We start from the raw sequence: 24,194 nt of genomic DNA on the forward strand, positions 1-24,194 counted from the left end.
CACCAGAGCAGAGTCTCTTCATTTACACAGCTCTGGCAGTAGAGGGCAGTGTCTTCTAACTTTACACCAGAGAAAGTTTTCCTCATGAACTGATCATGTTTTGTGTCAAAATCTGTTTCCTACACGTAACTGGTACTGGCAGGTGTTTGGAAGACAGACCCGAATCTTGCTTTAGTTTGCTTCGCTGTAGTTTATTCTCCAGTCAAACTTTTCAGGAAACAATGAATACAACCTACCTAAAACTAATATGACCAAATCAATTCTGTAGGTGATAGATAAATGAAATAGAGTAGAATAAAAAAGGATGATTGTGAGTAGTAGTAGCAGCAGCAACAGCAGTAGTAGTAGTAGTAGCAGTATACTAGCAGCAGTAGTAGCAGTAGTTGTAGTAGTAGTATAGTAGTAGTAGTAGCAGTAGTTGTAGTAGTAGTATAGTAGTAGTAGTAGCAGTAATAATACACTCAAAAAACTGCTTATGGGCATTAATTGGTAAGGCATAAAACAATCATTTTGGCTTAATTTAAATATAACATGTTTCTATTTATACATATGTATATAACGTATTAGATAAATGTAAATTTAACAGGTTGGACATGTAATGAGAGTCAAATAAATTGGATTAATGAGAAAGATTTTAGTTGACCACCGGAGACCACCTACTGCGCATGTCAGAAACCTTGGCGGCGTGCGAGGTCTGTTTGAAAGATTAATTTACAGGCGCCAAACAGGACATCGCCAGCTACATTTCGGTGAGGACTTCAGTGTTTTATTATATGTCATGAAGTAGTTTGATAAAACTTGCAAATGGCCTCATTGAATTATTTTTGCTGCTAAATCGCTTTGGTAGGCCTACACTTGCTGGCAAAACCGATTCCAATTACTGAGTTGCTCACGTTCCCATACTTTATGTGGCTAGTTAGCTAACGTTACTCTAGCAGTAATTGGGTTGTTTTTAGTTTAAGTACTTGTAAGTTAACGCTAGTTGAAAAACAATTCTCTGAAAATGCCAATGATCTAGGTGACAGGTGGGATTTTCTCGGTCTGTAGTTATTTTCCACATGGCAGACACTGAAGCTAGCTAACGTTAGCTAACTTGAGCAAATGTTAGCTTTAGCCAGCCTAGCCCGTTCGGCAACTAGCTAAGACGTTAGCTAGTTGACTAACGTTAGTAACGTTAGTCAAGTGTGGGGTTTATGTAACATTAGCTGCAAGTAACTGAAGGGGGCTACTGTACTGCAGTGACAGAACGATTGTGAATGAACAAAATACTTAATTTAACGTCCTTTTAAAGACATATGTAGGTCTAGTTACATATTATTTTATGCTGGGTAGCATAATTTTGAATGCATTCAAGTTTCAAATTTTGAGCTATCTGCCTTTTCCTTCTCCAGATCACGAATTAACATCCAGTGAGGTGCACTGAGCCATCTACACAGTGAGTACAAAAGCATTTAGATGTATATGTAATGTTGTTCTTTTTTTAATTAAAGATCGGTCGTAGTGGCAAAGGCTTTTTAGGGCACTGTATGTGTCTGTAACAGTTGGTATTATTTTGGAGATGGTTTTGATATAACAGCTCCTAAATCAAGCTGTTGTAGCCTTTACATGTCGAAGAGACAACAACCAGAAGCATCTTGCAGACAAATCACTTGTTTAGTTGTTGTCTGTTAGACAAGTGAAGCCTACAACAGCTGGACTTACTGACTGCTTATGCACGTCTCCAAGACATGCTAGGTCAAAATGTCTGCAAGACAAACAGTATTCATTTACTGAATAAGAGCTGTTTGCTGTAGATTTGTCTGGAAGACGCACGCAAATTTGAAATTGAGGAGGAGCTCGGTGAAACATGGGTCCTGCCAAGTTGCATCATGAGATATTGTATGTAATGGCTTATGATTCAAATATTTGCTCAACTTCAGTGATTTTGTTTTTTTATCTGAGCTATCCAACCGGTCTGCAATACACTTGAGGTGTTTCAAAAACTTTTTTTCAACTTGGATGGACAGAAACAGTCGCACAGAGTCCAAAAACGTACAATAAAGACGTGTCAATAGACATCACAACTTTTGTCTACCTGAAATGTCCTCACACATGTTCATGTGCAGGCAGTTGACCTTGTTACCCTTGTTTGGGTGTTTTAGCTGTTGTTAACTTTGTCAACTACTGATTTGTAACTGGTGCTATTTTCTTTGTCAGGGAAATGTAATTACAGGTGGAAATGTTTCTGCATTTATCCTTCAGTCACTCTCAGAATGGCTAGCATTAAAGCATTTAATTGAAATGTTACAACACCTGACAGGCTGTTAAAAATGTGAAAAAACTGATGGGCAGAATCATGTTTTTTTTTTAAGCTTGATGGAACAAGTGCCTAAAGGTGAAGGAGAAAATCAAAATGTCAGGCTATCATTTTTAGAATTCACGTTTGGTATTCATGTAGTTGTTGTACTCTTAGGGAGCTTAACTGGAGCAATAATGGGTTACATGCTTTGCTATTTTCCGATCACAAGCATGCTTCTAAAGGATTCTGCATCATTTTTATAGAACTCTACATTTCAGCATGTTCTTTTAAAAGTACCTTTTAACAGGAGCAGATTTGGACTCCTTCAGCTTGGAACCTCGACAGAGGTGCTACTAAAAAAAGTACCAGGTAATATGGTACCTGGTACTTGCCCAATGGAAAACCAAAAAAGGCGAGTCGAGTCGAGCCGGTACCATGCAGTGGAAAAGGGGCTCTAGTCTCTGTCTCTCCCTCTTTCTCTTTCTATCTCTCTCGCTCTCTTTATCCTGGTTGTTGAAATTTGTCAGTTGCACTTAAAAGATTTGCAATAAACACCTTAAAATGCCATTTGAGTTGTCATTTTATGAATATGATAGTTTTTCGTTTAGATCATTTAAAAACCTGAAATAATGCATCCAGGAAACAATTCATATCAGATCAACATAATATGGATATGTTTGACTTGGGGCCCAAATCACATTGGGTCAACGTAATATACTGCACATGTGTTTGATTTGGGGGGAAAACACATTGGGACAATGTAATATAGATATGTTTGACTTTGGTACAAATCACATTGGGTCAGTGTAGTTTAAATATGTTTGACCTAAACATTTTAATTACATGTAATGAACATGGTAAGATACAGTTGGATTAACTTAATTATTTTATGTGGGAATTTGCCACATAATAAAAATCCGTTGAACTGATGAATTATTTTTTAGTAGTTGTAGTAGTAGTAGTAGTATATATAGTGGTAGTGGTGGAAGTAATAGTTTCCAATCCAAAAACACTGGTATTGGCCTTCAAAAACCCATATTGGTTGAACCCTGTGAACATAAAACATATGGGCTATGACTAAATATACTCTAGACTGGAACTTTAATGGTTCACATTTTGTCAACCAAGGGTTTAAGAGCCTCACTCTCCTTTAAAAAGTGCCATCATTTGTTTCAGTCTTGTTTTATTGGTTTATTGTAGTCAGTGTTAGGGTTAGTGTCTTAGTCAGTGTTAGTCAGTGTGACTTTATTCAGTGGATATCTCATTTTAGAACTAACAAATGACACGTCAGCCAATACAATGTATAGTAGAATGAACTTTAAGCTGCTGTCAGCAACTTCAACCCCAAAATATCAGCATTGTTATCAGCCTTCAAAATGCCACATCGGTCAAAGCCTTGTTCACAGCAATAACATGGAATAAGCAGCACCTCCCATACTGATGGAAAATGTAGGCTATTTATGAAATGTTATTAGAATAGGTTTATTATAGGTTTAATTAGAATGAGTTAATAACTGTTGATCTCTTTTGGTTTATGACAGCACCTCGGCAGGAAATAACAGGTTTCTTTATCACTAGTATCACAAGTATGGAAGAGGATTAGGGCCAAGTGAAAAAATTTGAGTTCTGAGTTTAAAGTCGTAATTCTGAGAATAAAGTCAGAACTCTGAGAAAAAAAGATTCTGAGAATTCTGACTTTAATCTCAGAACTCAAATAAATGTTTCACATGTGGCCCCAATCCTCTTTCGTACTAAAGAAATCAAATGGCAGGCACAGTAAATCACCCATTACCTGACACCTGCCACAACTTGGAGGGAAACTGGACAACATTTCCCACAATGCACTGCATCGCACCATGCTGCCTTCATATGTTGTTGGCAATATTGTTAGTCCAAATCAAGCGCCTGTGAATGAAACAACAGTGTTTAAGGGCCATGTCAACAACAAAGAGATGAAACTCAGTTGATTTCAAATTAGGTTTATGCAGAGAAAAAAGACTACATAAGTTGTGTGATTATATGTTTATATGTTAAGTGGACTGTATTGGTTGGAAATCTGGGGGAGGGGAATGGATTGCATGGAATTGCGGTTACTTACAGTTATAACTGATAGTAAAAGAGATATATTTTATTATAATATGTAATAGTTTGGGATTCGATGGATGTCATTTGCATTGTTGTATGTTTTTGTCTTCACTCTTTGCTTCATTTTTAGTGGCCAGGCATTTTTCTTTCTTAATAAAGAATAAAAAAAGAAACGTCAATTACATGCCTGATAGATATTTATTTTCTCCCCTTTATTCTGCTGCCGCGGCACAAAGTAGCTCCGTGCCACTAAAATAACACATCAACCGCCAAAACACAACAGGATCCAACTGTCATTATTTCCCACCAAAAGTACCTGAATGCGCGACCAGTATTTACAACTTCTGTGCTGGGAAGTGGGAGTTTACGAGGAGACAGCGAACGCAGCATCGGGGCAGCTGGTTGTCGCTGTCAAACTTCCAGAGCTGCGTCAAGATGCTGGAGTTCGCTAGAATAAGACCGGAAATGTGACGATTTTGCCTTCAAAATAAAAGTTTTGATCGCTCCTGGAAAACAAGAATAATTCAGTATGTGTGTGTGCAGAATAACACAAATCGTTTCAAAAGCACTCATTCATTACAATAAACATAGATCCTCAGTTTAGCTGTTTTTTAAATGTCCTTTCACAGCATACAGTAGATTAATAGGCATATATGCCTATACAGGATGCCATATATATTGGAAAAATATACAAATAGCCTAAATTCCCAAACGTGTATCAGACAACTTACTTACTACCTATCTTATAAAAGTCTATTTTAACCCATTTCAGTGGCACAGTTGTTCCTAATAGGAGATCAAGTCAGTCAGAATAAGTCACTACCCTGTGCTATATTTCAGTCTGTCAAAAGTTAAAACAAAACTCTCAAGCAAAAAACTTATACCAGACAACTTGGAATGGTATCTCCTATCTTATAAAATTATAATTTCATCTATATCAGTGTTCCAATTGTTCCTAAAGTCTGTAGACTGTGTCCCCTAACCCATGAACTGGGTCTCCCATTCTGTAGCCTTTGGCAACAAATGGGACTGAAATAGATTAAAATTAAATAAATTGAATACATTTGATATAAGTTTAGTGTTTAGAGAATTTCTTTACATATTATGGGATCTTGAACAGACCTATGTCTCTTAATTGATGCTATGAAAATGATATTTGGTAAGAAAAAAAAAGGTAGCAACTATGTTTTCATTTACACCAGACAGCTCATTAACTGACTGCTCAAAACAGCTGCTCAAAACAGTTGAAACGTGGTCGTTGACGTTGCCCAACCGGAAGTTTTATTTGTTCATTCTAGCTGGCTTGACACTGGTGGTGACTTCTACTAAGTGCGCGTAGAAACACAAACACGGAACTTGGGGCTTGTTGCAAACCATGCACTGTGTTAAAACGCCGACACACATTCTGTAGAAATAATTGCAGTAGCCTGTCTGTCTGGTAGCTGTTTTGCGATACAAGCCGCGCCAATGTCGAGGAATGGATAGAGAGCCAGACAGAGGAGGCAGGATGGTCCAAATCAGAGAAGACAACAGAGAAGAAGCTGAGGAGGCTCTGCAGCAATGTCAGCTCATCCAGAACATGATCGACATCTCCATCTCCAGCCTGCAGGGTCTCAGGACCAAATGCGCCGCATCCAACGACCTCACCCAGCAGGAGATCCGCACTTTAGAGGTAAACCGACTCATACTCCGGTGCCTTATCTCCGATACGCGCTATTGTCTTTCACTGAGTTGCCAAATTGAATCCAGAAATCTGTCAGTTAAATGATTTCTGGCTTATCGGCACCTGATAGAACATGACAAACGATCTTTTACAACTCAGTAGGAGCGATTCATCAATTCGGCATGACTCAGATCCAACGTGCAGCACGTACTTAAGTAAAATGTCAACTTTTAGTATTGGTTTGCCTGTTACTCGCACTCTTCCACCAAAATACGCCGTGGTGGGCGGCAGTAAGCAGCTGTGTGAACCAAGTCTAAAAATTGAGATTTTATTGCAATAAAGTGCTTGTTGGTGTATTGGATGTATGCCGAATTTACCAGAAGACCTTAATGTATTCTGGTAAAGGTCTTAATCGTGTTTTCCAAGGCGGGTACATTTGCCAATAAGGAAGGCGGTATTAAATTGTCAGTTTTTTAATAGAGTTTGGCGTGACGTTCTCTCCAGAGCGAACAGCACGCAGTTTAGTAGTTACACTTAATGGTCCAGTTTTCGTTTCTGTGAATCTTAATCTTAGCCTTTAAAACAAAGCAAAAGTAGTTTAGCTAGGCTACTGTTGCTTACGTTTTGTAAGGCAGTGTGTGTGTATTTATATGCTTTCACACACTTCATGCCAGACTTCCTGGTTTATCAGACAGATACACCTATGCTGAATATCAGAAATTGCATTTTTGAATAGTTTAAACATGGCAAAATTGGAATAGCTTGACAATAGTTTTCATGTGCCTCTTAAAAAACTTCAGACCTCCTGGCAAAGCAGATGATGGATATAAAATTAATTTGACTCATAGCTATTTAGGGATTATGACAAATTGAACTTGTCATCTATGCATGAGACATGTCATTGGTTAGTTGTGAGGCAGCATGATTAATTACTCATGCAGCAGGTTGTGTTCTTTTCAGAAGTCCACACATTGTTCAAACCATCTTATAGTCTCTTTAAGTCAAGAAATTGCCTTCATGGAAGGCAATTTAGTTTAGGTTATAACTCTTTACAACAATGAATTAAAGGTTAGTGTAATGTTTTTTTTTATCATATTCATATTCGTGCCATAATTTTTGTCTCATATTTTCATTGCTGTTTTCATTGATGTTATGGATGGGTTAAATGGACAGCTCTCCTCTTCAGCTCATTTGCTGTCTCTTTGGCATAGAGTTGATGCATTTGAAGCATCACAACAATCTCTGTGGTCTGCTGAGGAGTGGCTATTGCTGCCTTCTCCCCCAGGGGCTGGGAAGCGCACAGAGCTCTTGTTGTGTACATCTCTGTGGCAAGAGTCTAAATTTAGATGTCATTCCCTCCCACGCATTCTCAGCGTGGCCTGTTTAGCAAGAAAGTGACGTGCAACATAGAGTGAGAGACGGTGGGAGGAGGAGATGACCAGGAAGAACTAGGTTGGTGTGCTGCGGCTCCTGTTACCGAAGGAGGAGGCGAGGGAGTTGTGTATACTGGATGAGCCACAAAAGGCCAAGAGCTTTTTGATAGACCTCCTGCCTTGTTTACCTGTCGCTCTCCTCTCCATCCCACAATAAGGCTGTCTGTTGCCTGGTCAGAGCTGAAAGCAGTGGATAGGGAGTCAAGTTTCTACATCCAGGCCTGTGTTTACATGGCCTGGCTTTGAGATGAGGGCTAGACTGATATATATGGGGCCAATACTGGCCTTTTACTAAATATCAGATATCAGCCAGTCATGTTGTGCACCTGTGATATAAAACAGTCTGGACAACCTGCAATGAAAATGTGTTTTCTTTACATTTTTAAATTCATTTAATGTTTTTTGTAAATTACTTCTTCATTTAAAGGCAATAATGTTTCCTTACAATTTAAATGTTATTGATAGGTGGGCGGGTCCAACCTGCCTCAAAGAGCTTAGTCTTAGTCAGTGTTTCAGTTATGGATGTCCCGATCAGCTTTTTTTCTCTCATATCCGAGTCATTTAATATCGAGTATCTGCCGAACCAAGTCCTGATATTTTGTCATTCATTTTTTTTAAATAATTGCTGCGTACTACAAGCATCACTCCGATCAATCTCTAAATCTCTAAAACCAAACCAAGTGAGGAAAGATAAACATAATACTCAGTTTAACAACTGCATCAAGAATAAATAGTCTACAGTTTGGCTGCATTTCTTTTATCTTTAATAAATTAATAAATACCTTTCCATTACACTAACATTGAAAGCATCTCTGTTGCTGCTGCCCCTCAAAATACCTGACAATAGACAAGTACACCCAAAATCAGACATCTCGACTTCTTTGCTGGCACTGTGCTTCCGAGCAATACGCTCACTGCTGCAACCGGTGGTCAAAAGGTGGAGCGGAACAAATTTGTGTAGTGGATGTGCTCATTCGAAATAATTAAATCATTAGAACAAGAAGACGCTTTAAAATGAGTTAGTATTGCCTCGCGTGGTTTATGACCATATTTCATCAGTTGAAATGAGCGATTTAAGAAGCATATTAGGCGAAGCGGCACCACTCAGAAGCACAGCACCAACGAAGAAATTGAGACGTCAGTCGGCCATTTTTGATTTCGTTACAGTGGAGATTTTGGGTATACTTGTCTTTAGCTACGTTTTGAGTTTATTTGTGCATAGGAGATGTAGCGCGTGCCAGTGAAGAATTACGTACATCTGTTTGGTTAAGTGAAAGTCAACATAGTTTTTTCATTATCGACCTATCTGTGTTTTGCGCCTCACTGCTATAAGTGCCGTCACTGTTTACGGTACGTACATTTCTTTAGAGCTGCAATGATTAATCGATTAATCGATTAGTTGTCAACTATTAAATTAATTGCCAACTATTTTGATAATCGATTAATCGGTTTGAGTAATTTTTTAAGAAAAATAAGTTAAAATTCTCTGATTCCAGCTTCTTACATGTGAATATTTTCTGGTTTCTTTACTCCTCTATGACAGTAAACTGAATATCTTTGGGTTGTGGACAAAACAAGACATTTGAGGATGTCATCTTGGGCTTTGGGAAACACTGATCGACATTTTTCACCATTTTCTGACATTTTATAGACCAAACAACTAATCGATTAATCGAGAAAATAATCGACAGATTAATTGACAATGAAAATAATCGTTAGTTTCAGCCCTACATTTCTTATGGCAATTGGCGTAAATGGCGCAGAGGGGGAGAAATTAACTAAATACATGGATCGGGATTTGATAGGGTGTCGTGTATAGCCAATACGATCAATCAAAATACGCCATGATCAGGTCTGACGGTTCCGGTCTTTGATATTGGCTTGTGATATCCCTAGTTTCACTGGAAAGTCCCATGATGGTCTAAATGCTGTTTCAGAGGCTTTGCCACCCTGACAAGAATACAATTCTCGAGGAAACACTGAATACTTCAGTCTAAAAATATTGGTATCGGCCTCTAAAAACCCATATAGGTTGAACCCTATATGAGAATGCACCAGAGTTAATATTATTATGAGTTTGAAGACAGCCATATTAGGATGTGCCTGTGAGTCAGGTGAGAGGGGGAACTAAGAGAGCATCATTAGCCATTTCACCATAACACAGTCAGTTGAGTCTTGTGTTTATCACCCTCAGAAGGCATAAGTAATGATCTGACATGTGGTTGACTGAGACACGAGTTTTGTGCTTGGCCTAAGAGTCGCTCAACGTGTAAAACTCAGGTAATGATTTCTCTTGAACGGGTTTCACGTCCAATTTCAGACTTTTGGCTTTTGTTATAAGGTTTACTAAAAAGATATCAATGTTGACTCATAGAGATGGAGAAATGCTGATCCTGGGAGGGTGAGAAGTGAATAATAAATTACTCCATGATCAACTAGGCCACCTGCTATTTCTTAAACCAAATGGAATGCTCTATTGCTTAATTTGTCTTTCCAGCAGTGAAACCATCATGTTGTCAGACTCTACCTGGTAGAGTCTGAATATGAGGATCACAAGTTGTTCGTACCCTGTGTGTGATGGACTGTGGAGCTGTTGCCGTGTAAATGATAGTACAAGTGCTGTATAGGGTGTACATGTATAATGTTATAGAAACGGCCTTTGGGGTTCACAAGAAACCCAGCATGGAGGAGAAGGAGAATAAGACACTCTGAGTCGCTGAGGTGAGAGGTTTTGCAGCAAGGACCAAAGTGGAAAACTGGCATTGCAGCTGAATTAAGTCGTCACTCATGCCACCACTAGGTGGTCTTTTACAAGCTGCTGCTGTGTTTTTTAATTTAAGTTGTCTCTGTACAGTGAGTAGAAGTGGTTATAGTTAATCTGGTTTCAATTGATGTCCATTAGCTGTTTGAAGTTAGCAAATGCTAATTTTTCTTCTCCACTAAAGGTAGGCTAAGCTACGTTAGTTTATAGCATTTAAGGGACTATATCAAGTTAAAGGTAACCTACCTGTTTGATGATGATGCTTACCAGCTTGGTTTGCTAATATACTGATTTTGAGGAGAAGAGCTAGCAAGAGAAGCACAATCTTTGATAATGCTATGTTAACTTTGGCACAAATAGCAGCTTTCAGTTGAGTTTTGAGCATTTGCTAAGCGCTCGTGCAACAGATACATCTGTGTAGTTCTCAAACGAGTGTGACACACTACAGCTTTCATTCCCAGATTTGTCACCATGGCAATTAACCCTTAAAATACCATAATCAGCATTTTATGCTGTTCTAGCCAAATTACCATGACAAACAGAAGGACTGTTCTATCCATTCAAGTTCCGAGGCACTATACTGGGTTTATTAACAAGCACAGATCCTGTACAGACCCTCGGCATGTGTTGTGTTCAATTCAATTCAGTTCAATTCAATTTTGTCATTGTACAATGCACAGTACAGTACAGTACAGGTACAACGAAACATGGACTTACGAGCTCCCAAAAGTATAGCAACAGGTATCCAAAAAACAGCATTTTCAGGGTTCAAACCCTAATGACATTTAAGCCCAATATAAGATATATTCCTTCATAGGCCACGCCCACATCACCGTGGTCCAAGATGCATATTTGTAAAGCAAGGACTGCTGGATCTGGCTACCAGGTTTGGTGTCAGACTTATTTTGTTTGAGATGTGGCCTTTTAAAATTTGAAATGTCACTACAGCGCCCCCTTTTGGCCAAATTACATGAAATTTGGTAAATTACATACTACAGTACATACTAATTCAAACAATCAAATGCTGAAAAATTCTAACTTACCTTTTCAAGAAAACCAAGAACATTGTGGAATCCTGGGAGCTAACTTTGGGGTCTTCTAACATATTAACACATTAGAAGAATGCAGAACAATGAAACTGTTTTTCAAAAAATACTAATTAGCAAAAAATTAAATGGGCAGACTTTGGCTTTCCTTGAGGCAAATTTGTTGAGCAAGGACAGCTGGAAATGTGTAACGAGATTCGTGTCAATTGGATTTAGGAATTACGGCCTTTCAAAGTTTTAAAATTCATCCTTAAGTACAGTGCCCCCAACTGGCTTATTGGGGTAGTATTTGTTGGGAAGCATTTGTCTACCATGTACACAAAGTTTCATGGTGACTGCACAAACCTACCTTGAGTTATAAGCCGTTATGTGATAGGCCACACCCAATGTGCATAGGCCACGCCCACTAATTCCAATCCCAAGATCCGTATTTTGACAAATACACCAAATCTCAGTAGGAAATGCACATTATTGGCCTTTGTGGCCTATAGGAGCCAATTTTAAAATACTTCTTAAGACATGGTTCAGTCCCTCACCAAGTTTGGTGATGTTTGGAAAAAGGGTTGATAGTTATGGCCAATTATGTATTAGGCGACACCTGTTTGTTAATTCCATTGGTTACTGGTGGTGATATTGTTTATCCAAATGGCCCCATTTATAAATAATTTGTGTATTTCCTCCCTTCTGTCCCTTCTGCACATGTACAAAATGTAGTTTTAATTGGTAAATTGGAAAAACCAAAAATCCAATATGGCGGACTCCAATTGACAAATCAAGTTAATTGGACTTTTGATGTGGGACTTTCAAAGATGACATTTTTATAGTGCCAGTTATAGCGCCACCATCAGGTATCTGCCAATCTTGTAAGTGTGGATTTCAGGAGATTGGAGGTATTTTATGGCAATTAGTATCACATTAATATGACTTGGATAAAGAGGAGGCCATATTGCTTACAAGAAGCCAAAATTCTCAAGCTTTATGTTGTTGCATTGTAATCATTTAGCTTTATGTGTTCATATGTCTAAACTAATCAGTAACAATTAATAGGATGTGATTGTTGGTACACTTTGGTTTCTGTATTACGTCAGCGCTGATGCCATGTTGATACCATGTCAGGTTAGTTAAGGTGTAGAGTAGATGTCAAATTAAAGCTAATCTCTATGAAGTTCCAAATTCTGCAGATTCAGTACAGTTTGCAAATGAAGAAAACTATTGAAGTCAACGTTAGTTTGGCATTTCTTTCTGCTGTATTAGTCGTTGAGGCTGTTGAAGAAAGAAGGCAGCCTCAAGAAAATGCCGATGATAGCATCAGGAAAGCCCCATGTGGTTTCTCAACCGCTTGGTCTCTTGCTTTCTCTCCTTTCATTTCTCTCTCCCTCCATTGGTCCCTGTGTATCATTTGTTTTCTCCTCCCCTTTTTGACCTTTTTTGTGGCTTTTGTTTTTACTGTTCTGACAAATAACACCACACACCCCCCTCCTTTTTCATCCAAATTAACCCACACTGACTATAATTGTGCTTACCTTGGTACGTTGTAGCCTAGTTATTTTCATAAGCGTCATAGCACCCTGCAAAGTCTGCAATAGATGTCAATTGTGATTGAAGTTCCAGTCATGTTTAAGAAAAATGCAGCAGTAGAATTTCCCTTGTGGAAAATAAAGAGTATCTGCTCTAATCTAATCTAATCTAATCTAATCTAGCTCAACAGTGATTTTTCCCTTTGGCATTGCTGCTAAAGCCGTTGGTCAAATGTCTTGTTTTTCGGTTTGTTCCGAAAGCCTTTCCTATTTGATATGCAAATAATACTCCATATGTATCCTCTGTTCTATATTTTCTACCAGTTTGCCTGAGGTGCAGAAGTCTTTTTGTATTTTCTCTGCTGCGTCTGGTAGTCTTCATTTTGTATGAATGATTTTTAGCTTTTAGTGTCACTGGCCATCCATTCACATGCATAATGTATCCCCACTGACCAGGGTTGTTACAGTTTGGATTAGTTTTTATTTTTATTTAGTTTTCAATTTTCATTTCAATTTCAGTTTTGATTTAGTTAGCTTTCAGTGTGGGTTTGGTAGTTTTAGTTTTTTTAGTTTAGTTTTTTTTTTTTTTTTCTTTTACAAATCTTTAGTTTTAGTTTAGTTTTTATTTAGTTTCAGTTGTATTGTATGTAGTTTTAGTATTTTTGGTAGGAGCGGTATTTTTCAAAGTATAACGGCAGCAGTTCAGAACAGATATTTTGTATCTTTGCAACAGGTATTGTGTAGTACAAATAAAAAATCATACATTTTTCAGTTAGCGTTCAGCAAAGATTATCTGCCAAAAGTTAACATAAAACATAAACGAAAGTTAAAAACACTTCACGTTTATTTTTATTTTATTTCGTTTTAAGATAAGATAAGATAGCACTTTATTAATCCCCTTGGGGAAATTCAGGAAATTCAGTAGACAGGATAATTTTAGTTCAATTTTAGTCTTTTTTCAAATTTCTTTCAGTTTACGACAATGTTTTTTAACTCCTAGCTTTTGTCTTTATGTCTCTTTACAATAATAACCTTGCCACTGGCCTACTGATGAACAGTTAGGATATTTGATCCTTTTTCACCTGTGATCCTACTCTATAGGCATGACACTGCATGAGATTGATTACCCTCTCAAAGAGCACCATTGCCATGTTTTTATCCATTTATCATACATTGAGAATGCTGTAGCCAAGCCTTATCCTTTTGTGGTGTACTACGCTGTGTATGTGTTTGTCATGCGTGCTTACTGAGTGACATTTGTGTAATCTTATAAAAAAGCAGCTACCGGGTCTGGCACCTGCCACCATTTTCTCTCTAGATGAAACGGAAGAACAGACCTTCCTTCGAGCTGCTGTCACACAACACATAATACCACTACACAGAATGCACACTTAAGCAAACCAGGTGGGCACTGTTACAGATACCTGCTGTCTGCCCCCCCCAACCCCCCCACCCCCCCTCCAGTCCTCTTGCAGTCTTCATGTAACAGAGCCGAGGGAGATGCAGACAGAGATAGACATTGAGTAACTGCGGGCACGCCACTACGGTATGAGCCCAGGCCGTGTGTAGTGCAAACTAACACCCTGCTTTTTTCATCCAAGGGCCCATAAGCACCAGAGTGCATCAACTCACCTAAGGCCATTTTAAGATAGGGGAGGGACACTTGGGACGCAGGCACGCTGCCTCCTGCTGCAGCTTTCCCACATACGTAGATAGTGCTGTTGAAATTTTAATGTGCTCCACATAGGATAGGCACGCTGGGACCTTAATAGGACCGTCGAGAATTGAAGATAGAGACGTAAACTTTGCATGCATCTCCAGCCAGCAGCCAGTAGCCATTTTTGGTCAAAATAGATGAAAGCTTGTGGTAGGGTTTACGGTGTAGCTTTTTGCTTTTCCCTTGAAGCACCTTTTTTGGATGTGTTTGAAAGTAAAGTAATAAACAGGAGAGCCACTCAAATTCAGGATTCAGATTTTTCTTGTGCCCTAGCTGAGTGCATTGGTGAGACTTTATATCTGTCCCATATGGCAGCTATAAGGTAGAATTTGATTCACTGTGACTCTGAAAATGGTGGGCCCTTCTTTGTAAACTGTAATTTTCCCTCAGTTTCAGCTGTCTGTCATGACAAGCATGTAGCCAGCATTTACTGCTGTGCAGAAAACCACACAGGTCCACTGGTCTGTCGTGTAAAAGCATTGCAAGCATTGGTGAGAAGTGAACTGTCTGGAGCTGTCTGTCTTAGCGTGACCCCATCATGTAGAAACCCCTGATGTCATCACAGGGTTTCCATGGCGTCAGTTGCCATAGCAGCGACGGTGAGGCTGACGCCCCGGTGAGAAAAGCGTCTCGGTGTTCCTCTGGATGTAATGAAGACTATTTATAGAACAGCCTGTCAGCTGGAAGGGGAGAGCTGATAAAACCGAGCCAGAGATGAGGCTGACGCGTCTATCTGGGAGTGACGTAGAAGGTGAAGCAGGGAGGGTTTTTCAGTTTGTTGTTCTCAGGGATGTAGTGGAGAGCAAACTCACTGGAATAGAGTTTAAACTCTTATTTGCAGAATAGAGTTTAGCACCTATTTAGGCTGACATAAATCTTTAGGGTGTAAATTCACAATACACATGATACCAAGTAGTATCAAACTGATGTAACTTAATTTGAAGATAGGATCTTTTAAGGGGAAAAAGGAAAATGAATGCTTTCCTGAAAGTTGATTTTTGTATTAATTGGGGGTTGTTTGCCTTATGATAATCATCAACTGCAGGTCATAGTTTACCCTCCTTTTTATTTACTACTATATCACAGATTGTTCTGCTGAGATGTGGACAGGAGGAGAGCCGGATGTTGATAAAACTTTACTCAAGAAAACTCGGAGTGTTGGTGATGTGTGTGTATTTGAACATGTTTGCATGTGTTTTAAGCTGTAGTTCTCAGCTAATACGGTCAGTCTGAGAGGCATATTTGCTCACTCGGGATCCTGGCTGGGGAAAACCTTTCCTCGCTCTGTGTCCTGCTGGGAGTTCCTACTTTGTCATGTTTTCATACATTAGGAGGCTGTTCTCTACTGCTGTGTGCCTGTGATGTTCCAATCAGCAAAGGTCAACACTATGGGAATGGTGTGTATTATTGATCAAGTAGGACTTTAAAGTCACAATAAAATTAAAAATGACTCTTTCTCCTTGTTAGCGAATTCTCCATATTGTAACATACACCTATTTAACAGTAAAAGAAATTTACTTCCTGGGAAACGGTGTATTTTTAGTGCCTACTTAATAGTGTACCAGTAGCCAAACATAAAAATTCCAACCAGATCACAGGTTTTTGACCCCGCCCCCTGCTTCAACCTCAGCCTCAATTTCATTAGTATGACTTTCAATGGAAAGTTTTAGTGTTCCATTATGGTCTAAATACTATTTCAGGGTTTTTACACAGACAAGAATAGAATTATTAGGGAAACAATGAATCTTAATTTTTCAGGGCATGAAAATGAAAATGAAAATGGTCAATTGTAAAGCTATTAAGGCATCAGGTATTAGCAGCTTCAATCTGTTGACTTATCAGTATCAATCTGCAGAAACCCATATCCTTTTCGGTTTTTACTGTGAGAATTTTAAAAACAAGCCCTTAAAGTCACTTGACATTTATTTCAACTTGACATTTATTTTAACTTACTGTTGAACGTTCTCTGGTGTAGACCTGTGGTGTGGACCACCAGTCAGGGGGATTTCCTCACATTGAGTCATGTCTCACTTCTCACCATTTACATACAATACTTAACGTTTATGGTTGATATCGCAAGAAAATGAAACCAGTTTGGAAATAGTTTTCACACCTGGTTGTTGGTAATTCAGATACAGACTTCAGATTGTCCCAGGTCTGCTCATGCAGATAGAAATGAATTAGACAGAGGCTAAGTGAAGACATGGGCTTCATCAAGAACTAAAGAAATGGGAATATTATGTTTTTAATATTCAACATTATGTAATTTAGCACTTATTTGTCCAACGCACTGTAAAAGTATAAATATCAACCATAATTCAGGTCAGGTAGAATTGAAAATTGTGAAAAAAAGTTGTACATTGTGACCTTTAGATATGCATTTCCAGTAGTATAGCCTACATTAAGGGATTTCCCCTCAAATGCTGACCAGAGTAGTCAGGGTATTTCTGTCTTAATATGAGAAGATGATTGTGGCAATTGTGTGAAAACTGCCAGCTAAAGGTGTGACGATTCACAGTAAAGGTTACATTTTCACAACAATAGAACTTTTGCTTCATTTTATTAAGTTGATACTGCTCAAACAACAGGCATGATTGGTAGTAATTGTTTTTCTCAAGTGCTGTAAACTGTGAAGTTTGCAAGGTTGGAAGTAATGGATTACAATTACTCTGGTTACTGTAATTGAGTAGCTTTTTGTGTACTTGTACTTTTTTGACTATTTGAAATCAGTAATTTTACTTTTATGTTGATTTTTTTTTACATTTTTTATATACGTTGATATATATTTTGACTGAATTATCGCGTTTTGCTCAATTTAAAATCCCATCCATTACAGAGTTCAAATTTTGTAGTCTCTCCATTAGCAATATTGCATTAGAAACTGGACAGTTGTAAATTACACCTGCATCAAACCTGCTCACGCATGAAGAGGAGACATTAACTTAATTAGCTGGAACATTCAATTTATCGATAGCTTAGTTAACATCCACCCAGCTTCGGTATTATCGGTTTGTTTTAGCCTGGTTTTTGTTTAGCTAGCTGTAGTTCCCTAGCCTTACTAGCTAGTTGGATAGCTGATAGTAAGAGAAACATCTGTGTAGTAGTGTTATTGAATAGTGGGCATGGACATTTTCATTTTTTTTTTTTTTATCACAGATGGAATAATGACATGACTTTCAAAATCTAATTTTTACAACACTCAACATAGTAAAATGTACAATATCACCTTACCTTACCACTGATACTGTCTATCCTCAAATGCCACAATTTACAATATGTTTTTTATTGAAGTGATTCAGTAGGCCTAGACTTTACTCTAAGTACATTTTAAATGGGATACTTTTTTACTTAGGTAGATTAATTTTAATAAATGTACTTTTTTTTGGTGCAAGATAAGATGAAACTTTAATGATCTCTGTGGGGAAATTGTGTCATTGTTGTAGCAAATATTAAGAGGACACAGCAAAGAAAATTAGAATACAAAAAAGAATACAGCAAAGTAGAGTTATTGTTGAGGCAAATAAAAATGAATAAAAATATGTACAATATTAGAGTATAAATGACTGAAATATGTGCAGTGTGAAAAAGTGTCAATATCAAAATATCAATATAAATATGGACATGTATACATAACAAATTGGAGAAAAATTTGAATATGAGGAAAAACAAGATGTGAAGTTACAGCATACATTCAGTATGTACAAAAATGTTCATGTCAAATTTAAGCAAAGTAAAAGTACTTCTGTTTGAGTGGGATATTATGGTAGTGTTTCTCCAGGCTGGCTGACCTTTTCTCTGACAGTGAATCAGTATGTGGTATCTGTGTGTTGTCTCCACCTACAGGAGAAGCTGACCAAATACATCTGTAAGCAGCTGCAGTTGAAGCACCGGGTGCCAGAGAGGGAGAGGACTGAGACTCTGGCTGGATACCCTCGACTGGAAGACTGGCTCCGCACAGTGAACCTCAGACCACATTTCATACAGGTGTGTGTGTGTGTGGGGGGGGGGGGGGTTTGTTTGTCTGTCTGTGTTTTTAAGGGTTAGCACACAATTCATTGTGTATGGAGGTAAATCAGACTCAAAACACGTAGAAGAGATTTGAACTCAAACCAAAGAAGAAATTCACAAATTTGCAGAATTGTTTTTGAATACATGCCATTATGTTTCCGAACATGTAGCATATTTTTACACATGTAATTTTGCTCTTGAGTACATTTTATTAAAATTCAACTGCAACTCAATGATTATAGCTTCTCAAATCTGCGATAACGACATCAGAATGTGTTTGTCTTCTTGCAAGGTGTCTGAGTTCAAAGATTTGAGAACTTGTAGAAAGGAGAACGAGCAAGAGAGTGATTAATTACATGGAATAAAAAAAAATCTGCACATTTATGTTTGTCTTCTTTGAGCTTACGTGAAAAACATTGCACAGTATCGCAGAAATCTCATCTGTGTGTTCTCAGATGTCTAATATACAGTTGTATACACAGTATGTGCCACAGGTAAGAAGTAAAGATTCTTCTGCAACAAAGCAAATTAAGGTAATTGAGAGTGTAATGAGATAACACTTGGAAGAAAATCATGAAGTCCACTTTGTTGTGGAAGAGATGATGACATTGAGTAACTCGTTTGGAGGCAAAATTATAAAATAATTGTATCATCTTCCATCTCACTCCCAAATAATGCCAAATATAAAAAAAAATACAAAAATATACTCTATACATTTTGTGCAACAGTTGGGATCTCCTTGATTATGTATGTACCAAAACTATATAGAGCATTCTGGAATACATGCAGAGGCACATTTAACTTCTTCAATAAATTTGTTTTTAAATTTAAATCATTGTGAAAATAATATTGCTTAAAATTGGTATTATTTCAGGCACTTCATTTAACATGAAAGTTCAGGGACCATGAATTTGCAATGAAGTGTTTTGCTCACGTTCTCACACAACTTGCTACCATTAATTGGATTAAATCAGGAGAACAATGGGTGGTATTTTATTTCTTCGGCAGTTTAAGATCCAGCTGAACCACTTTTGCATATTTGTCTCATTGGCAACTGGAGCTTTAAATAGAGCAGTCATCTGAGATCTGACAAACAGTGCTGGGTGAAGGAGACAGTAACTGAGTTTCCATCCAACTGAATTTTAAGCAAACTTTTGAAATGTTGCAAAAAATAAAATAGAAAGACTTCAAGAAGATTTCAAGAACTGATTAGTATTGGGCACAATGTTATTGTTATGTCTGTTTGTAGTGTCAGCTAATGTTGGTCATATTTGGTGCTTTATCTGAAGGTGACAACAAAGAAATGCACTTGGCAATATTCTAATTTACCAACTAATGGTCATACACCCCTGATGGAGACTTAGACATGTTAGAAACAACATGTATGACATTTCTGGGAGGTTGTGGTGGACAGATATGTTACAGACAAAATTTCAGGATGTTCAAAGCCACTTTTGAACTGTTGTACAATGAAATTGAACCGGTCGTGCCAAGCATATGTCATTATTTATTCAACAAATGTGTTTCCTTCTGTCATCAATATGTCAGGCATATCCAGATGGAAAGAATGGCAGATGTACTTTTGATGTGCTTTTTGAAGAAGTGTATGAAACCTGAAGGTCAAACATAGAGTCCAGATGGACCTGGAGTTAAACACTTAAACCCAATCCACTGGGCCAAAGTGTTGGATATCACAAGTCTTCCTATTAATGAGCGGTTGGTTGTCACAGACCAGAGTCAGTGATGGCTTTGGTATCCTTCAGAGGTGTGGTCACACACGTCCTTTCAGAGTTGGGCATTTTGGTGTCACACTGTGGCTCAACTTGAAGGTACAAAAAGCTCTTGGAGTCCTTGGAGTGGCCTTGGCCATAGCAGAAGCCAGACAGGAGTTAGAGGCTACTTGACATGATGGAAGTCCACCACCAGCTCCTTTGTCTTGCTGACATTTTGATTCTCCTGGCACCACACAACAAAGTTCTCACCCAGGCCCTACAGCACCCTGGGGAGCCCCAATGCTCACCACCATATTGGACACATATCCATAGAGGTCGACGAACTTTGGCTTACCAGTGGTACCCTCTGAGATGGTTCAGCACCAGCCTGTCCAATGTCTTCATGATTTGTTATGTTAGTGCCACAGGTCTGTAATCATTTGTCATTAGGGGCACGCATTCTTTAGGCACTGGGTCTATACAGCAGTGGTTCTCAACTACGAGCCATGGAGGCCCAAGACTATGCAAGTTTTCATTCTAACCAAACACTACAGCAGGTGATTTCACTGATTTGTACACCTTCAGCAAGAGAGGAGAAACTGATCTGTGAAATCAGCTGCTGTTGTGATTGGTTCGAATTAAACTGGCAAATTAAATACTATTTCTGAGGATTTCAGATATCTATATTCTATTCAATACATTTGACACCACTGCTCTGTTTTGTCAGATCCCGATTTGAAATATGGTTCTCCACCATAGGTTGTACTTGGATAAGAGTACTGAACAGTCAGTCCGCAGTGGCTTCTCAGAAAGGTGGGAGTGAAAACATTTGCTCTTCACTCTTTCTTTGTCTCACTCTTGTATATACCTGCCACTCTGTCACTCTCTTTGTCATTTGTACCTTTACGACTAGGCCTATACACCTACAGCGTTCTCCATCGGTGGTGCAGTCACAGCCAGTCTCATGACTGACAGTTTCATAGCACTTAACTTCAAAGTTAAAAGCCCAAAACAGGCTTGTAAAGTTATGCTCACTCAGGTCTCCGCCCTTGTAGTTGGCAGTAGTCACTAACATTTTTTGTCAGTATTTTGTCAGGACTTGCACAGGCAAAAAAGGGTAGATTTCAGCTTTTGTTTTTTGTTATCATGGAGACAGATTGTTCTGCCGTGACCAGTGGAAAATGGTCCAAATGTGGGGAGCGTTGCCAATTTAGGTGAGCCGCTGGCTTTTCCCCTGCTGAGTACTAAAGCATCATGGTCTAAGCATGGCTCACAATGACTAAACACAATGGCGTGGTGGCTAACTGAATATGTTAGTGCTGGTCTGGAGCAAAATGGTTATATCTAAATTAATATCCGTTATTACCTTTTTACTCTTTATTCTCCAAACTACAGTTTTGCTGTGCTAAAGACCCAAGTCGTAGTATATCGTATCATTTCCAACCACAAACTGGCAAATAATCAAAGATTGCTAAATTATTCCACATTACTATTTATGTGTTATTGTGTATATGCCCTGGGCCTCTGATTACCATCTGCTACAGACCAGTCAAACTGGTTTTAACCAAACCTATTTACAACCATAAGGGATTTAAATGAAGACGATCAGCATAGAAACAGAGAGGTGTGTGAGAAAGACTTGTTTGGAGAGATGAAGAGAGGGATAAAGTGATTTAAGGATGGATAGTGACAAGAACAAAGTTCATGGGAAAGAGATAGAGAAGCAGTGTGGGAGGAGGAGGGAAAGAAAAAACAAAGGACGGTGTAGGAAAGAGGGGACGGTAAAAAGTAAACCTTTTGCTGCATTTACACCATATGGGAATATGGCCGTTAGATGGTTCAAAACAATTACTTGAAAGTGTTCATGTGTGCACATTTTGAATGAAGCCGTCAAGACGTTATATTTACCATAGTATTTACCATGTGAAAGCTGAGGTGAACAGTATTTTCTAGTAGTGTTTACCATCTGAAAGCTGACGGAAACTGTTATCTACCATCTTTACCATATGACATGAATGCATCGCTGTTGTAAGGGTCCGGATGGAAGGATCAGAGGCTGGGAAAGTGAATAAAAAGACAGATCAGGCCGGTGGGTACGTGGGCTATTGGTTGGTTTGAGTGCACCAGTGTTTTCAATAGTTCTCCCCCTCCACTCAAGCCATATTGCTCTATGTGATGAGCACTCACCCAAACTAGAATGTGTTGAGTCAGCTGCTCTGCAAGCCTCCTCTCTCTCTGTCCCTGCCCAGCATGCTATTTATACACACCCAAACCAGCCTCTGCACATACCACACACACACACACATCTACACATGTAGTCTGATCTACACATAAGCGCGCACGCACTTGCACACTTGGCAGAGCAAGAGTACACACAGACCTCAGCAGACTCAACAGGGCTTTGCGAGCAGTAGTACACACACACTGACACAGTAGACGGGATCGGAGCTACGCTGCAGTGTGACTTTACCTAGTCTGCTTTTGGTCGCAATTGGGGAAGCGACAGGTGGGCTGAGGAACGCATAGCAGAGAGGAGGAGACACACAGGCTGACGTACACACCGCATGGGAGTACCGAACTCCTGAAGACCAACATATGATTTTGTTCAGGACCCTGAGGTAGGACAAAGTTATATAACATGAGTCATCATTTCATTTAGTGAGACAGCACTTTTCATTGGTTTTGTCTAATTTTTTTTATATGATTGAAAACCTGCAGCTGCATAAATGGTTGGTTACAAATTTGGAAGTAACATTTTGTGCAAAACCATGCAGTCCCCTTCGCAGTAGAGCCGTTTTCTTTACATATCCAAGAATGTAATGCAATCTTTGTTTCATATTACTCACTGTTTACTTTGTCAAGTTTAGTCAGCTTATTCTCATGCCCAGGAATCCTGTAGGGCAGTGCCAGACTTAAGCTATTGAATATCATGAATATCAAAAGTGTTAGCGATTGAATGACATTCTGATTTAATGGTGATCACCGCTGAAGCATTGATTAGTTGAGAGTTGAGTGATTTTGTGTGTGTCGTCTCACTCGGTCCCTAGCAGTCCTTTCTTACTGAGGGAGTCCTGGCCAGCAACAATGGCCATAACCGTGGCTCCATCCACACTGTGAGTCACACTACAGGAATGCTTTGGCCACTGAAACACACTATAATAAGTGGCAGTGGTTGCTGACAGTTTCTGTTGACCACCTCTGAGCAGGGCACATTTGTCAGCCACTATAAATGTGTGTGAGTAACCGTGTGTGTATGCGAAACAAACCAAATGCATTGTATCCCCCAACACACACGCACACACACACACTAGTTAGGCACTTAGTTGCTGTCGCCCAAACTCAGTATAGCAGTTTAGTAAAGTACATGAAGAGGCAGAGACAAGTCAGAGGCGCACGTGAATTGGCAGCTGTAGGCAGATCTTTTTGCTTAATGGCTTCTAATGAGGCTCCTCCTTTTTCAGATGAGGCACAAGCATGAAAGGGTGTGTCTCTTAGCGCCTGCACAATGTGCCGTGCAGCCATGTAAATCCCTACATTTAAATACATGATAGGCATTTACATATATGGCTGTTGTGATAATCGGTGGTAGCAAGAAGCTGATTAGTGTTTTTACTCGGCATGAAGTAATAATCTGCAAATTTTTCCACATAAATACATGTCCATTTTGATATTCTCTATTGCTTATTAATGTAACATGATAGTGTAATTTCACATTTGGTGTCTAAACACCTGTGAGGGGGTTCCTTTTTCCCGGGAAAAATCCTTTGCTGCACAGGAAGTGATGCGTTTTATCTTTATGGAAGCATCAACAGCAGTTTGTTTGGAATTATTAAAAGAAGGGAGAAGAAATATAAGCCGCAGTTTACATTGAGTGTCTTTATTATTACAGTGTGTTAGGCCAGTACCTGTATTGATTACAAAACATCAAAACAATGACCGCTTATCACCAAAGGTGTTGTCAAAATCAAGAAAAA

General features: G+C 38.8%; 1 protein-coding gene across 1 annotated transcript; it reads left to right on the top strand.

Annotated features, from left to right (window-relative positions):
- Positions 1–5,724: 5,724 nt before the first annotated feature.
- LOC139646237 (kinase suppressor of Ras 1-like) lies at positions 5,725–18,484 on the top strand (the record flags this gene model as incomplete). The annotated part of the gene is made up of 2 exons (XM_071522196.1): positions 5,725–6,035; positions 18,344–18,484. Coding segments are annotated over exons 1-2 (336 nt in total), but the record flags the coding sequence as incomplete, so codon positions are not given.
- Between the last annotated feature and the right edge of the window lie 5,710 nt (positions 18,485–24,194).

This window comes from Centroberyx affinis, unplaced genomic scaffold (assembly GCF_046629955.1).
Source record: "Centroberyx affinis isolate AG114_WGS23_722 - 3 ecotype Tasmania unplaced genomic scaffold, CSIRO-AGI_Caff_v1 ptg000966l_1, whole genome shotgun sequence".
NCBI classification, from domain to species: Eukaryota; Metazoa; Chordata; class Actinopteri; order Beryciformes; family Berycidae; genus Centroberyx; species Centroberyx affinis.